The sequence below is a fragment of the Urtica dioica genome, chromosome 6 (assembly GCF_054948205.1).
Source record: "Urtica dioica subsp. dioica isolate 48M chromosome 6, U.dioica_male_clone48M_v1_H2, whole genome shotgun sequence".
Taxonomy (NCBI): Eukaryota; Viridiplantae; Streptophyta; class Magnoliopsida; order Rosales; family Urticaceae; genus Urtica; species Urtica dioica.
The window spans coordinates 25181385-25198108 of NC_142761.1; the positions used below are offsets into that span (position 1 = coordinate 25181385).

Here is a 16724-nt window from a genome sequence, read left to right on the forward strand (position 1 = left end):
ACCCTAAAAACAAGTAGTGTTCATTCGTATCGTTTTTTTATTTTATCAAAAAAATAAAAATATTTTCAAAAAACTTTAAATACATTTTTTTCAAATCTAAATATTTCTATATATATCTTTATATATTTCTTTTTTCGGAATAAAATATTTTAATTATTCCGGAGACATATATCATTTGATACAACTATACCAGTGCACGCACATAACATGCTCATCACAAACTAACACACGTCAATCATCCAACTCGAGTAATATATAATTATGCGCGTATTAATTCGAATACAATCATAGCTGGGTCCATACAGTTGACCAAGCTATGGAGATAATTTCCAAAAGTGAGGTCCAGAACATTCCTTCTCAAATCAGCCAACCCCATTTATTAAATAAATTATATTCCAAAATATTTTATTAATTATTATGTCATTGGGATATGAACAACAAGTTGGATAAAAAAAAATAAATGTAGCCCAGTTCAGGATCATTCTTCATCTCTGTTCACACCCTTTAAAAGAGTTGTCAGAGTGTTAGATTACATTATTTAATGCTTAAAAGTCCCAAAGTCTTGAAGGCTTAAAAATTGATTCATTAAACAGGGAAGCCATGAAAAATAATACGTGTAGCACTAAACAGGAAAACGCGCTACTACAATAGATAAAATATCGGCAGAAAAAACAGACAATCTTTTTAATAAAGCCTGGGATTCTTGGTTCACAAGATAAAAAACTTTTATTTTCACTTCATAATTTGTCTCTGTCAAAGGTGAATTTGGAGATGAACGGTGGAATTAATGGGTTGTGGGCTCGGTGATTTTACTATTTTGATGATGAAAAGGTGCTTTCTTTTTCTATTTTTTATTCTTTTTTTTTTCTGACTCTGATCTGACATTTTTCATTTCACACACACTGTTTTTATTCTTCTTCCCTCCCTTTCAAGTTTCACCTACTTGCAAACTTGTAGTAGCATTTCAATTTCAAAAGTTTCTTTCTATTTTCCCCTTTATTAAGATCAGGTTAGTACTCGAATTCACCAAGCTTATTTCGAATTCTTGGTGTTTTCAGTCATTTTTATTCTTTCTTTTTTTCACCATAAGCGTAGAGTTCTGAATTTAAAGGTTGAAAATCTTTTACTAACAACGAGATGTATCATACACCTTACCGTATGGTCCGGGAAATTCCGTATTTCAGGTGTAATAATAGCTTCAGACTAGAACTGCTTTGAGAAATGGAAAAAACAAACTGTATAGAGCTTAAAAGCCTAATTTTGTGTCTGCTTTTTTCCTGACAAAATTTTCCTTACTTTGATGTTCTGAACTGAACTTTTCTTTTCTTTTCATTGTACGATGAGCCCGTGAAAATGGTTGTCACTGTAATTGTGTAGTTCTAGACTTTTAGTGAGCTTTTCGTCCTAGTTAAATTGATTGTTTTGTTTATTTTTATAATCACATACATAAAATAAAGAATCATAAATGAAGTAATGAAGACATTTCTAAGGATTTCGGATTCAGTGTACACATATATAATTCAAGTACAATGCCTACTGATTATTTCTGGGCTTTCCTTTCCCTGACATTTTTTCCATACTCGTAAAACGCAGCTCGATCTCCTGAACCGTGACAGTTTGGGCATATGAGATTTATAGAGAAGTTGAAAAAGATGTTAAAGTGCATTCGTTCCGGCGAGCAAATCAAGGCCGAAGAAAAGGATGGTTCTTCGGACTCGCTGGCCACAAGGGACTACTCGGCGAGCGGGTATTCCTCAAGGCCCGGAGATCCTGACCCGAAACTCGACAGCACCAACATCGAGGAAGCCGAGACGTCTCTCCGCGAGAGTGGTTACCTCAACTATGAGGTTCATTCCATCAATCAATATCCATGCTTTTGGTTGAAGATAGTTTTGTGATCGCCATTAATTTTATTTTTAATTGTAGGAAGCAAGGGCCTTGCTCGGGAGGCTCGAGTACCAGAAGGGTAACATTGAAGCGGCTCTTCATGTTTTCGAAGGAATCGACATTCTCTCGGTGGGTCCGAAGATGAAGGTTGCGATATCGAGGCGGTGTGAGCAAAATAGAAGGCGGTCGTCGAACGATGCGATGGCAGTGCCGGTGATGTCGATGCACGCCGTTAGTCTTCTTCTTGAGGCCATTTTTCTCAAAGCAAAATCGTTGCAGGGTCTAGTCAGATATGAAGGTTGGAATCAACGGTTAAAATGAATAGAATTATTTTAGCGGGATATTGAAAAGGTTTGAATCAATGATTAAAAATGCATGTTGCCGATGAATGACCAATAGTTCTGTTTTACGAAAATAACAGAAGTCGATGGGAATGCCGACACAAATTAAAAATGTCTTTTTTATTTGTTCGGTTTTGCATGGAAATCCCTTACAAAAATTCTTCGGAAGGTCGCTGGATTTTCTGGTATTCGCTGTAATTTAAGTTCTCAGCCAAAATTTTGACGATTTTTTCAATAAACGAAAATGCCTCCTAGACTTTAACGGCTATCAGCGATTTTCGGTGCCGTTTCAATCATTGGTTTAAATATTATTTGAATTGGCAATTTGGGTGTCCTGGTTTCATTGTGAATTTTTCACTCATGTAATTTGTTTTTTCTCCTGTTTGCTGCAGAAGCGGCTAGATCATGCAAGATCATATTAGACACAGTCGAGTCGGCTCTACCAGAAGGTCTCAACAAAAACTTCACTTCAGACCGTAAGCTGCACGAGACAGTGGCCAAGGCCGTCGAGCTCATCCCCGATTTGTGGAAGCTTGCCGGGGCGCTCCAAGAGGCACTCTCGTCTTACCGGCGAGCCCTGCTCTACAAGTGGAGCCTCGATGCCGAGACCAGAGCCAAGGTCGAGAAGGAGTTCGCGGTCTTCCTCCTCTATGGCGGCAGCGAGGCGGGCCCACCGGAGCTCAGGTCTCAGATGGATGGCTCGTTCATGCCGAGGAACAACTTGGAAGAGGCGATCCTCTTGCTGTTGATCCTTCTGAGACGTGCCGTCCAAGGGACGGTCCATTGGGACCCGTCAGTCCTTGACCACCTCTCCTTCGCCCTCGCTGTCTCGGGAGAGCTGGCCTCGCTCACACGTCAAGTCGAGACGATCTTGCCCTCGACCATGGAGAGAAGAGAGAGGTTCTTCATTCTCGCCCTATGCTACCACGCCGAGGGCAAAGACTCTGTCGCTCTGAATCTCCTTAAGAATGTGTTGAACGACCGGCGGGAGAGGAAAAGCCGTGCCATGACGGAGCTGCTTCTCGCCTCGAAGATCTGCGGCGAGAATGCGATCTTAGTCGACAAGGGAATCGCTTACGCGAGAAAGGCTCTGTCGGAGAAGAAACAGTGCAGAAAAACGAGGAGCGTTTCGAATTGCCTGCTCGGGGTTTCGCTCTCGGCGAAGTCTCGGTCGGTGGTTTCTGATCCCGAGAGAGTTTTGCTGAGAGAGGAGGCGATCTTGTCATTGGAGGAGGCCTCTGAAGGATCTGCCTACGTCGTGTTTCACCTTTGCCTCGAGCACGCTGAGCATAGGAGATTGGACCGAGCGGTCCATTACGCGAAGCGGCTTGTGAGGCTCGAAGCCGGGTCAAGCGTGAGAGGCTACGCCCTTCTGGCTCGGGTTTTGTCGGCTCAGAAACAGTTCGCAGATGCGGAGGCGGTGATTGACGTGGCTATCGAGCAGACGGGGAAATGGGAGCATGGAGAGCTCTTGCGGACGAAGGCCAAGCTCCAGATAGAGCAGGACCGACTGAGGTCCGGAGTGGAGACTTATACTCGTCTTCTCGCGGTTCTTCAGGTTCGGGCCAAGAGTGTCGGTGCTGAGAAGAGGCTTATGAAGGTAATAGCTTGAATTGCAAGCAATCATAATACAGTATTGATTTGATACTTGTTTTACAGAATAGGGAAAAACACGACCGGAGGCTGGAAATGGAAACATGGCACGATCTGTGTAAAGTGTACACGAGGTTGTCACAGTGGCGAGACGCCGAGTTGTGTCTTTCGAGATCCCTAGCCATCGATCCTCATTCCGCTTCTCGCTGGCATTGCTCTGGTAAAAAAAAAACTCAATTCTCGTAAAAAAAAAATAAAAAAAAAATCATGTCCAAACTCAATCGGGTTAATAGCTGAAATTAGAGTAGGAGATGATGAATAAATCCTCTTGTACATTTCAGTTTTTTTATTGATTTTTGCTAGGGTTGCTGGAAGAAGCCAAGGGTCTCCACCAAGAAGCGTTGAAATCGTACCGTGAAGCATTAGATGTCGACCCCACACACGTGCCGAGCTTGATATCGACGGCCCAGATTCTCCGGCAGCTTGGCGGAGAATCGCTGCCGGTGGTGAGGAGTTTTCTCATGGATGCTCTCCGTATTGACAGAACAAACCCCTCAGCTTGGCACAATCTGGGTCTGCTTTACAAGGACGACCCGGCAGTGTCGCCTTTAGAGGCAGCCGAGTGCTTCGAGGCTGCGGCAATTCTCGAAGAGACCACCCCGGTTGAACCCTTCCGAGATACAATCTCAAAATTGTAAAACAGTTTTTTAATTTTCGCTGTGTACAATATTTGAACTTTATTTCGTTCTCTGCAACACCGAAACAAAAAATCTGAGAGAGAAAAATGAACGGCAGTCTTATATTTTTTGTTCACCCCCAAGGATTGAAATGCCGTAGGAAGCCATTAAAATTCCACGGAAAAATCATTGCTAGATGCGGGCCACTGAAAGGCCATAATTTTGGAAAAATCAGTAAAATGCAGACAAACAAAATCGAATATCAGAACTTTTAATATCTATATGTGAAAGAAAACAAAATTTACAGACAGAAAACCATTTGTAATACCATAGGAAACAGACGAGATTCCAACAGAGAACCATATTCGGAAAACTACCAGCCACCAAAAGGCCAAAATTTCAGAAAAATTGCTGAAATTCCGACTGAAAACAGAACGTATTTATCGCAAGAACAAAAATATAAAATTCCAGCGAAAATTTGAAATTATCGTCGAAATATAGGAAACAAAGTTCTAAATTTCTCGAAAATTCATGCCAACATTTGCATCAGCAAAATACATTTCAGTAAAACCGAACCATCAACATTCAAACTTTGCCTTACCTACATAATCAGTTTAAAAAAAATTCGTTTAAGAAAAAGGGACACAAATGTCTGAGAGTTGCAACACGAATTGAAATCCCATTTAAAATATTCAAGAACGGAAAGAAGAAGAAAAAAATGGTTCAGCATAACAGAACAAGGTAAAGCAAAATAAATACAAATAATTAGGCATTACAAAAAAAAGAGGCCATGACGATGATGATCATTCACTTTTTTCGGAGATCGATGCCAGCCTTCTTGGCAACGACATCCAAGCCGTTCTTCTCGATGGTCTTTAGGGCTTTTGTAGAAAGACGGAGCTTGACAAAGCGCTTACCGGCCTCCCACCAAACCCGTTTGTACTGCAAGTTCACAAACTGCAATCTCTTCGTCTTGTGGTTCGAGAACGACACGCTGTTTGCTTTGTTCGCTTTCTTTCCCGTGAACGGACAAATCCTACCTGAATCCACAATACTCAAACCTTAGCCAGTTTTTTTTTTTTCTTTCTTATTGTTTAATGCTAAATTCAACTGAGACTTGAAAGAAAACAAGTCTGTTTTTTACCAAATGGCTCCAAAAGGACTACCAAAGTAAATAAATAAACTTATGAAATACAAATCTTTCCTTTCAAAGCCATTGTCAATCAAAATATAGGCGGTGAGATGAGACGAGTGCTCTTTTTTATTACTAAGCCCTGAATTATATTTTTCATGTATAGAAAACCAGTCTATGCATTAAAGCTAGTCATTTTTTTTTTTTTTTTGCAAAATGGCTTCAAAGGAAAGCTGCTTTCATTTTGAAGCCCATTGCCAATCAAGTACAGGCAGTGAAATGAGTGCTCTATTTAGTTACAAAGCACACTGAAAAATACATATCGAAATAGACACAGTTGTCATCTATTGAAAATAATTAGGTCTAGCCTGGACTTCGATTATATGGGCTGTCAAGACAACATTACGTGTCTTCGTGACCAAGCTATCTTAACCAGAATAAGATTCTCAAATTTCTTCCCCTTTTTTTTTTTTTTTTTTTTACTTTTCATGGGTGGAGTTACAAAATCAGTGTATGTATCCACTAAAACACGTCGATAATATCAACCAATCATCACCATCATCATAATCCTAAATCTCAAATCTTTCCCGAAATTCAACGGAAACCTATTTCGTGTTTCCTGAGAAAGTAGCAAAAATGAACACAGAGAAGTGAGAAAGGACAACGTACGAGCGACGATAGGTTGAGGAACGGCGACAATGGGTTTAAAAGTCCGAAACGACGAGTCGTTGGAGATTCTGAGACCGCCCAGCTGAGAAGTGAAGAAGCCAAGCTCCGAGACAGACTTGGAGTTGGTGGAAGAAGAAAGTTGTTTCGTAAATTGCGTCGAGTTCGAGCGCCGAATTTGTGTGGAGAACACACAGGCTGTTGCAGAAGCAGCCATTGTCTATCTCTTTTCCTTTCTATGGATAAGAAATTAAATTTTTAAATGTTTGCTTTTTTTAGAGGCACCTTTTCGGTAGTTATGTTCTTTTGGGGATTTGGGTCTGGGCTTGCATCAAACTATAGGGAGCTGAAATGTCCAAATGGCCCAAAGTTGGAGAGTGACAAAAATATGGATCTCGTGACGCCCTGGACGGGGGGATATTTTTACCGAAGAGATTATTCATAAACTATAACCTCTTCAATATTTTTTTGACCAAAATTCAATGTGTCAAAATTGTTGTCGGCCCGTCGACGATCGACAGGGGCAAAAGAGTCAATACACGGCGCAGTCCTAAGAACCATATGGAAGCGAGGTATTGTTGGCCCCACCGGACCAACAAGGGCAAAATCGTCATGACACCGCCCGTTCGGCCGACTCCCGGCCGACCAAGGACCGTCACAACACCTCCCGGCTGGCCAAGTCCCATCCGGCCGACTCCCGGTCAGCCAAGACCCGTTCAGCCTTCCCTCGGCCGATGGTCGGCCCTGCATCTTCCCTCGACCGATGGCCGACCCTGCATCTTCCCTCGGCCGATGGCCGGCCCTGGGCTGTCCCTCGACGCATGGCCGACTCTGGGCCTTCCCTCGGCGTATGGTCGGCCCTGGGCCATCCCTCGGCGCATGGCCGGCCCTAGGCCTTCACTCGGCGGATGGCCGGCCTTGAGCCTTCCCTCCGCGCATGGCCGGCCCTGGGCCTTCCCTCGGCGCATGGCCGACCCTCAGCCTTCCCTTGGCGCATGGCCGCCCCTGGGCCTTCCATCGGCCAATGGCCGACCATGGTTTTCACACGGCCAAGGAGCGCCTCCAAATGCTCCTTGGTCGCCTATAAATACGAGGCTCGACCCCTCGAGTCAGGTAATCCGAAATTGAGTACTGAAACGCTCCTGAACTCGTACTTCACTCGTTTCTCTCAAGCTTCGACCCTCTAAACAATAAACCCTCTATATCCCACCTCAATCCTCCTAATGTTGAGCGTCGGAGAGGTAAATAGAGGCACCCCCTCTGTTTCCCGTTCGTCGTTCATCGTTTCCTTCTCTTGCAGGACCAACAACAGACGAGGCAAACACCATTCACAGTTAGGGTCTTGGGTCGAACCGTTTGGGGCTCCTAAATAGTTATCAAAAAACGAGCGACAACATTTTGGCGCTAGAAGGAGGGAATCTCCCAACCTTGGCGACGCATTCTCTCTACCACTTCATCTTTCCTCTACGACAAGCAAAGACTCTCGCTAGATGAGTCACGTGCCAGCAACCTCTGTGGGCACCCGAGCACCTAGCTCGAGGTACGGCCTCAGGAATCTACCGCATCGTCTAGGAGGACAGCGTCGTGATAATGAGTGTCAGCCCCAAGACTCGGCGGCCGACCCCGAGGCCATTTTCCGAGAGGACACGGCCCGAAGGCTCGCCGAACTCCTAGACCGCCCAGGTGTGGATGGCGCGCTCATTGCCAACCTTCTCGGCTACGACGTCGAGGGTGGTCCCAGCCGCGGCGACTCCGATCCTGACTACGAGGGGGAGTCGAGGACCGACGAGGCAGCCTCGTACGCTCTCGGTCCGAAAGGACGAGGAATGCCACGGCCGGGCCAGCCCTGCCAACACGCCAATGCTCGCGCTCCCACTCTCGGGGGCTTGCCCCCTCGGTTTCAAGAGGCGGCCGAACACGGCCCCTCGCCGGGGAGAGAGCCGGCCCCGATGATGACGGGGCCGATAGCCGAGATTTTCGCTGAATGGCCCGACCAAGGGTGGCCTCGCCCCGCCAAGCGCGAAGCGGGGACCTAAGAGAGCACTTGACGGCACAAAGGAACTCTCGAGGAGAGGACCTCCGTCAAAGGCTTAACTCCCGAAGGGACACGCTCCCTGCTGCCACTCTTGGCCGACCTCAGGCCAACGTCGGGGACCAAGCGTCCAATGAGCGCCGTCAAGTGACTCCCATGGCCCCGGCGGTCAGCCCCACCAATGGACTTGACATGGTAACGATGATCCAGAGCCTCCAAAACCAGATCATCGAGATGAGGGAATCGGGAGGAGAAAAGCCGTACGGCGGGATCGGGGAATCTTACTCCCCCTTTGTCGCTCAAATACTGGCGCAGCCATGCATCGGGAACTTCAAGTTACCCTCGATTCCTCCTTACGATGGCGCACTGACCCAAACTTCCACATCTAACACTATGAGATGTGGATGTCCATGCAGGGACAATCTGACGCCACCCTATGCCAGGCATTCAACCTAACTCTCATCGGGTCTGGATTCGAATGGTTTAGAAGCTTGAGGCTGGGAAGCATCCAGTCCTTCCAAGCCCTCAGAAAGGCATTCCTAGCTCACTTTGCCACGCTAGTGGCACAAAAGAAGTCAAAGACATACCTCTTGTCCATCCGGCAAGAGAGAGGCGAGACCTTGAGGCAGTACCTCGCTCGCTTCACCGAGGAATCCCACAAAGTGGAGGGGTTCGATGACAAGGATGCCATTACGGCAATTAGTAAGGGGGCTCGCATAAGCGACTTCCTCAAATCCATAGTCGGAAAGGTCCCAAGGGACATGGCAGAGCTCATGGCGAGAGCCCGCACTTACATGGGGATCGAGGACTACCTCGACGGTGGGGATGGCCGTGAGGCTGGTGGACGAGGCAGTTGTCGTCGTGATGACCAAGGCGAAGGTCACCCCGACCCTCGAAAGAGGAGGAATAGAGGAGGCCAGACCCCTAACGGTCACTTCCTTCCCGAGCAGAGGCCTTCGCATGTCGACAACTTTCAGAAGTTATCGGCATTCACCCCCCTCAACACCCCGCATGAACGGATCCTAGCTTTGCACCGCGACAAGCTAGGAAGCCCCATTGCTCTAACAAAGGATCCCACAAAGCGGGATCGGAGCAAGTTTTGTGAATACCACCAAGATCACAGGCACCTGACATCCGAATGCTACCAACTCAATTGTCAGATTGAGGCCCTCGTCCAGGATGGGAAATTGAAAGAGCACATCCTCCGTACAATCGAGACTACCGCGGGAGGCGGAGAGCGCCCGCGGCATGAGAAGAAGGGTCAAGCAACGGTCACCGTCACCGACCGCACGGCGGGTGACGATCCGGAAAGCTCGCGAATGCACATCGTGGGCTCGATCATGGGAGGCCCCGTGCTCGGGGACTGCAGCACGCAAAGCAAGAAGTACGTGAGGGACGTCTCTCAAGGGAAGATTGCTCACCAAATCAACCACACCTACGAGGCTCCGCCCCCGTCCCCCTTCAAGACTATGTTCTTCACCTACCAGGAAGTGATACGTGTCCTGCACCCGCACAATCACGCAATTTTCGTCTCGGCACCGATCGCCAATAACCTCATCCGGATAATTCTGATAGAGAACGGAAGCACGGCCGACATTATCTTCAAATGAGCTTTGGGCAGGATGAAGGTGGCCGGGCTAAGGCCGACCCCGATCTCGACCCCACTCTTCGGCTTCTCCGGGGAAAGGGTGATGACGGAAGGTACCATCGACCTTCTGGTGAGTTTCGGGGCACCCGGGGGGATCGAGGTCACTCACATCGTGTCGTTCCTGGTGGTGGATCTACCATCTACCTACAACATAATTGTTGGTCGCCCCACTCTGAACAGGTTAAAGGCCATAACCTCCACTTATTACCTGATGATGTAATTCCCGACCACGAAGGGAATCGCCATAATGATTGGAGACCAATCAATGGCTAGGATGTGCTACATACGAGGGGTGGATGAAAAAGGGAAAGGGAGAAATGATTAGCACCATCTACCGACCTGAGGATAAGAATGGTGAAGTCAGAACGGTGGCATCGAGCTCAAGAATATAGGTGGGCTCGCGATCACGCTCGAGTCGACAACAAATAAAGCTCACCACCAATTTTCTTCCACATTTCTGTTATTTTTAAATTATTTCAAGACAATTTAAGTTTATTCGAGGCCGATAGGCCGTGGGATGTAATTTCGTTTACTTTTACGAAATACAAGACTTTGAATTACATTCCACCTTTCGTGTTTCATTTTACACTTTTCAAAATATCTAGGCTCCTCTACGAGTACCCAAGAAACTCGGGGGGCTAACAGGGATACATCATCCACAAACATCCATGCGACGCTCTCGCATGACTCAAAAAAGGAGTCTATTAGACTCGCGAGTCAATCACGCGCCGACAAGCGTTACACATCTGCGCACTGGATGCGAGTCCAAAGGCAACAGTCAAAACCCAAAACGTGACATGCGTAATGACAGGCACCACACTCGCTGGGAACTACGCCTACTCCAAGCCCATCCTAATGCACAACATGCACACCAATATGTAACGTACATACCGAGAAAGAGGCTCGCTCGTCGCCCAGCTCATACGCCAATAGGCAGCGAGTCACATATGGGTTTCAAAGGCTTGCGCCCGCCGGACGAAACTGGTCTAGGCAGCATCCACAGAAAACCTGGTCACGCAATGTGGCATCGAGGCCCCTCGAGGCCCAAGCAGTACAAATTGATTACGTCGTCGTCGGTAAATCGAGAAAATAAGACACGCATCAACAAAATCGTGCAAATCAATTACGCTAGATATAGTAAATCGAGAAAATAAGATGTGTAATAAACCCGAAAAGGTTAAATAAGGACAGCCAATGTCAAAAAAGAATCCAACAGGAAACGAATGGTAGCCGATATCCAGAACATCAAGAAAAGCAGGCGCCAAACATTTCATCGATAAGGCGGCTCCGACGCAAGGGATGACCACTAGGAGAACGTTGTCAAATGAAGAAACATGCCGACAAAGAAACTGAAGGCAAACCCGCGAGAAGCGTTTTCCTTCGTCATCGCATCACGGATTCGAACCGCAACCGTCTGCTGAGCCTCCACCAATGCGACGTCCCCGTGTCCCTCCGAGTTCTCCTTCGCCCTCTCTCCGCCTGGGCGCAAGAAACCTCGCTCGACGACAGTCGAGCGTGAGTGATCTGTGGCTCCTCGGTCGACCAGCTAGCGTCACCTTCTCCCAAGATGCTTGCTCAACCACTCGCAATGCAATCTTAGCCTCCAACTCCACGCTCAAGCGAGTCGCCTCCTCACGAGCCCACTTTAACTGCAATAGCGTGCTCAACCGTGGCGTATCCATGTCGGTCTGCACGTTGCGTATCCAACGCAGCAAGTCATTGAAAATCTAATCGCTCCGCTCCTGATGTGCGAGCATCGGCAACGATAGACGAAATGAGTACGACTAGGATAAACACGATAGTCTCAAACAATGAATCACCAACCTTGAAAACAAAAACAGAAGCATAGAGAAATTTTGAGGGGCCAATGGTTAGGCCGGAGGTCCGAAAGAGAAACAACCCGAATCGTCAAGTCGACTTACTAGTCCTCATGTCGACTTTGCACATAACTCCTCGAGTTGAGATCGCTCCTCGAGTTGAGTCCCGATCCATGAGTCGACTGACTAGTCCTCGTGTCGACATTCTGTAGAGCTCCTCGAGTTGAGTTCGCTCCTCGAGTAGAGTCCCGATCCACGGGTCGACTGACTAGTCCTCGTGTCGAGTTTGCGCATAACTCCTCGAGTTGAGTTCGCTCCTTGAGTCGAGTCCCGATCCACGGGTCGACTGACTAGTCCTCGCGTCGACTTTGCGCATAACTCCTCGAGTTGAGTTCGCACCTCGAGTCGAGTCTCGATCCATGAGTCGACTGACTAGTCCTTGTGTCGACTTTGCGCATAACTCCTCGAGTTGAGTTCGCTCCTCGAGTCGAGTCCCGATCCACGAGTCGACTGACTAGTCCTCATGTGGAATTTGCACATAACTCCTCGAGTTGAGTTCGCTCCTTGAGTCGAGTCCCGATCCACGACTCGACTGACTAGTCCTCATGTCGACTTTGTGCATAACTCCTTGAGTTGAGTTCGCTCCTCGAGTCGAGTCCCGATCCACAAGTCGACTGACTAGTCCTCATGTCGACTTTGCGCATAACTCCTTGAGTTGAGTTCACCCCTCGAGTCGAGTCCCGATCCACGAGTCGTTTGACTAGTCCTTGTTTCGACTTTGTGCATAACTCCTCGAGTTGAGTTCGCTCCTCGAGTCGAGTTCCGACCCACGAGTCGATTGACAAGTCCTCGTGTTGACTCCCTGGGCCCCACCTATAACATAGCATGCGCACCCGAGGATGCCATGCTCAAAGGGTGGCCGGTCGGAATCACCGCCCGATACAGCAAGTCGATTCCCAGGTGGAATAGATGGTCGTGCCGACCACCGTGGGACATCAAAGACGTCTCTAGAAGCGCATCAAAGACACCTCAAATTCGTCCTATCATTATCGTTGATGGTACGTTTTTGAAGAATTATTTTAAAGGTACTCTCTTTTCGGCCTGTGCGATGGACGCAAACAAGCAGATCTTCCCCTAGGATTCGGTGTTGGAGATTTGGAGACCACATCTGGGTGGGTTTACTTCTTGACGAAGTTAAGGGAGGCGATCGGGGAGAAGGAACATCAAGTCATCGTGTCTGACAAGAACAATGGAATAAAACGCGCCGTCGAAAAAGTATTTACTTGGTTACATCTACTTCAAAATGTGAGAAATAAGTTTAAAGGATTGACGAAACAAGCGAAGTGGAAATTTTTCGGTGCTGCAAACGCGTACACGTTCGTTGATTGGGAAAAGTTTATGGTTATGCTCGATGAGGAAAACCCAGCAGTCCGAGCCTATCTTATGGATGTCGGTCCAGCCAAGTTGGCGCGCTCTCATTTCAGCGAGAAAAGGTACTCTGTTATGACATCGAACAATGCCGAGTCGCTTAACGCAATACTTCCTAAAGCTAGGGAGTTCCCGATATCGAAGATCATCGATTTCTTTAGGGATAGAATGATAAAATGGTTTTTTGAACGGAGGCAACGTGCCATTGAAACCGTAACGCATCTTTCTGTTAAGGCACACCTCAAATTAGTCGGTTACATCGCGGAAGCTTCTGGAATGCAGGTACTAATTCAGTAAACTACTTGTCGTTAGTCTTTTATATAAGTATTTATTTAGTTACATGATTGACTTTAGTGACATGTTACCTTTTTAGTGACATGTTAACTTATCAGTGACATGCGACCTTTTTAGTGACATGTTACATTTTGTAGTGACATGCTGCCTACTGCACTAATGACAAGGTTAGTGACAGGTTATCAAATTCGTTGTTTGTATAGGTAAATCCATCCCCTGTGTACGAATTTGAGGTCATTGAAAAATCTGGAAAAGCATGGGCTGTCAACTTATACCACAAGACATGCACATGTCGTGTGTTTCAAGTTGACAATTTCATATGCTCTCATGGGATTGCAGCTTGTCGGCATCAAAATTTTGTTATTGAAGATTATATTTCAACGTACTATTCAGCAAAAAATTGGGTATCTGCTTACGCAAATGTAATTCATCCATACAGCAACAAAAAGACATGGCAGATCCCGGTTGAAGTGAAGCAAATCATTGTTGAAGCACCAAGATGTTACAAGCGACAGGCTGGCAGACCTAAGAAGACAAGAACGCCCTCTGAATGGGAATGGGACGTGGCAACTAGAAGAAAATGTAGTCGGTGTCATGGAGTAGGACACAATCGTGCCACATGTCGAAACCCGATCCCGTTGAAATTCCGGCGTGCATTATAAAACTCAATCCCATATCTTTGAATCAAGACATTTATTATTTATTTTTCTTTCCCCTGACATATTTATCACCATAATTTGTAAGAAGAGGTTGATGTCCATAGTGACATGTATGCGTCTGTAGTGACACACATGTCACTATTGTTGTTGGGATTTTATTGACTCATTTACGCGTTCAATAATATCATTAGTGACTAATTACATTGATTTGATTTCTAGTGACATTGTTGGTTGGTAGCGTTAGAACTTTGTAGTAGTTGGCGGTATTTAATATTATGGGTAGGTAACTACATCTCTGCATCTATAAGTGACTAGTTATTCGCGGTTCTAGTGACATGATGATGTCGTTAATGATATGATGATGTCGTTAATGACATGTTTATGTCGTTAATGACATGTTTATGTCCATAGTGACATCTTGTCGTCGCTAGTGACACCCTTGTCCCTAGCTTTGGGATTTTTATTGGCTCATATAGACGTTAACTTTTATTGGCTTTTTTAAATTTTTGGAATTTAGCCTCATAATTTGGTAAACATTTTGTTGGTTGGTGGCATTTACAACTTTGTAGTGGTTGACGACATTTAATATTATGGATAGGTAACTACATGTCTGCTTCTATAAGTGAGTAGTTATGTGTACTTTACTGACATGTTGATGTCTGTAATGAAATGTTTATGTCCATAGTGACGGATTTGCGTCTATAGTGACATCTTGATGTCCACCAACCAACCTACCAGCCAACCAACTAATTCCGTCAATTAATTTGTTTATGTAGTTGTGGGGGTTGTATTGTATTTATCACATTAGAGGACATTTAAGTGGTCATAAATTCGGTAGATAGCAATTAATGAATTCCCATAAAACATGTTTAAAAAGACGTGCAGGGATTGTGTAAACGCTTTAACACATCAATGGATATCAACAAGACAAGCGGTTCGAAGGTCGACGAGGAGAAACACACTGACGCGGAACTCCCTGAGGCACTACTCACCGACTTTCAAATCAACGAGGCTGAATAAAAATGGTATTTGGATACTTATGATGACAGTGTAACATGTCTAATTTACTGTGTCTAATCCGTGTTGAAAGAAGTTTATGGAGATGACTGTTAGGACCTGTTGAAGCAAAAGGGAGATTTTATGGAAGTCGTGCCCAGTGGAAAAATAGTGTTTATGTTGAAAAGGCAGAGAGCGGATATCCTCTACAACAGGAGGATTAACAAGAAATGATCTTTTCTATTAATGTATGTGTACTGCGTACTTTTGTTTTCCTTTCCTTTCCTTCCATGCAAGTTGTTATGTATTCATTAGTGACTTGTAAGTTATTATAGTGACATGTTTCTAGCCATAGTGACGTGTTTGTGACAGTAGTAGTGAAATGAAAAACATTTAGTGACAAGTTGTTCCGCTACCTTCATTTAAGTTGGTAGATGGAATAAATTAAGTAAAATTTAAGTATATTGTTGACATTTAATCCAAGTAGTTGGAGTTGGTAGAATTTAATATCTCGGATTTTGTGGTTGGTACAAAATTTAATCCAAGTGGTTGGAGTTGGTGGCAGGATTTAATCCCATTTAGGGACGTATGTTGACACTTAGTGATATACAAAATAACTAATGATAGACAAAATGAAATCGTGACACAAAATATTAAATATTGTCTAATATATAAAATAAAACGTAAACACAAAATATTGTCCCAAAATACAAAATACAAAATATAACAGTCCCAAGACCAGCGACAAAGGTGTCTGTACAGACGAACATGTGTTACTAAAGATATCAATATGTCACTAGCGACATCAACATGTATCTCCGGTCAAGAAGTAACTAATGTTGGAAATAGACAGTAATACTCATGTAACTAGTACTGCATGGATTGTGTCACTAATAATAACACCTTATGTCTATAATATTAGATATTATGGTATTTCGTATACAATTTTAGATATTTACATGTTGCATTACAGCCGTCTTCCTACCAACAAAATCTGATAGTAAATGACACGTATTAGTATCTCCTCTTTGTAGATTCATGTTTAATGATATTTAGTTACTTGTATGTGAGGCGTTTTTAACGTGTTGACATGTTTTTAGTGACATGATTCTATCCATAGTGACATGTTTGTAACATGCGTAGTGACATGAAAACATTTAGTGACAAGTTGGTACGTGGAATAATTTAAGTGAACTTTAAGTCTATTGTTGGCATTTAATCCAAGTAGTTGGAGTTGGTGGAATTTAATATCTCGGATTTTATGGTTGGGTACAAAATTTAATCCAAGTAGTTGGAGTTGGTGACATTTAATCTAATTTAGCGATTAATTAAGAGCTTTAAATTCTAACAACTCATGTTTATGGGAGAATTAAATAGTCACTAAAATTAGTTGCGTATGTAAATAAATACCAGTAAGAATCAGTAAGAATCCACAATACGCACTACCTAAAGATAGAACATCCAATGGATACTAATGAAGAGAAAAAGAAGGGTAACCCCGAAGAGGCTGCTTCTAGCTCGGACCTCCAGTCCCCTAGTAATGAACTCTCACCC

General features: G+C 45.0%; 3 protein-coding genes across 6 annotated transcripts; 2 read left to right on the forward strand and 1 right to left on the reverse strand.

The window, feature by feature from the left end:
• Positions 1 to 531: 531 nt before the first annotated feature.
• Positions 532 to 4634, forward strand: LOC149393520 (protein NPGR2-like). 4 transcript variants are annotated; one of them, XM_089616920.1, is made up of 6 exons: positions 532 to 831; positions 1594 to 1847; positions 1927 to 2185; positions 2621 to 3828; positions 3888 to 4041; positions 4163 to 4491. In XM_089616920.1, exons 2-6 carry the CDS (start codon positions 1626 to 1628, stop codon positions 4237 to 4239), a joined length of 1920 nt encoding a protein of 639 aa, XP_089473046.1. In that variant the 5' UTR covers positions 532 to 831; positions 1594 to 1625; the 3' UTR covers positions 4240 to 4491. The 4 variants fall into 4 exon arrangements, with proteins under 4 accessions (XP_089473046.1, XP_089473042.1, XP_089473043.1 ...); XM_089616916.1 differs by having other exon boundaries at positions 540 to 831; positions 4185 to 4634; XM_089616917.1 differs by lacking the exon at positions 532 to 831 and adding an exon at positions 891 to 1009 and having other exon boundaries at positions 4185 to 4634.
• Positions 4635 to 5057: 423 nt separating this feature from the next.
• Positions 5058 to 6567, reverse strand: PRPL28 (Ribosomal L28 family). The gene is made up of 2 exons (XM_089616921.1): positions 6300 to 6567; positions 5058 to 5538 (listed from the first exon to the last, which is right to left on the reverse strand). The coding sequence occupies exons 1-2, from the start codon at positions 6511 to 6513 to the stop codon at positions 5306 to 5308; spliced, it is 447 nt and encodes a 148-aa protein (XP_089473047.1). The 5' UTR covers positions 6514 to 6567; the 3' UTR covers positions 5058 to 5305.
• A 1917-nt stretch (positions 6568 to 8484) lies between these two features.
• Positions 8485 to 9938, forward strand: LOC149393522 (uncharacterized). The gene is made up of 3 exons (XM_089618060.1): positions 8485 to 8523; positions 8745 to 9314; positions 9489 to 9938. The coding sequence occupies exons 1-3, from the start codon at positions 8485 to 8487 to the stop codon at positions 9936 to 9938; spliced, it is 1059 nt and encodes a 352-aa protein (XP_089474186.1).
• Positions 9939 to 16724: the final 6786 nt, after the last annotated feature.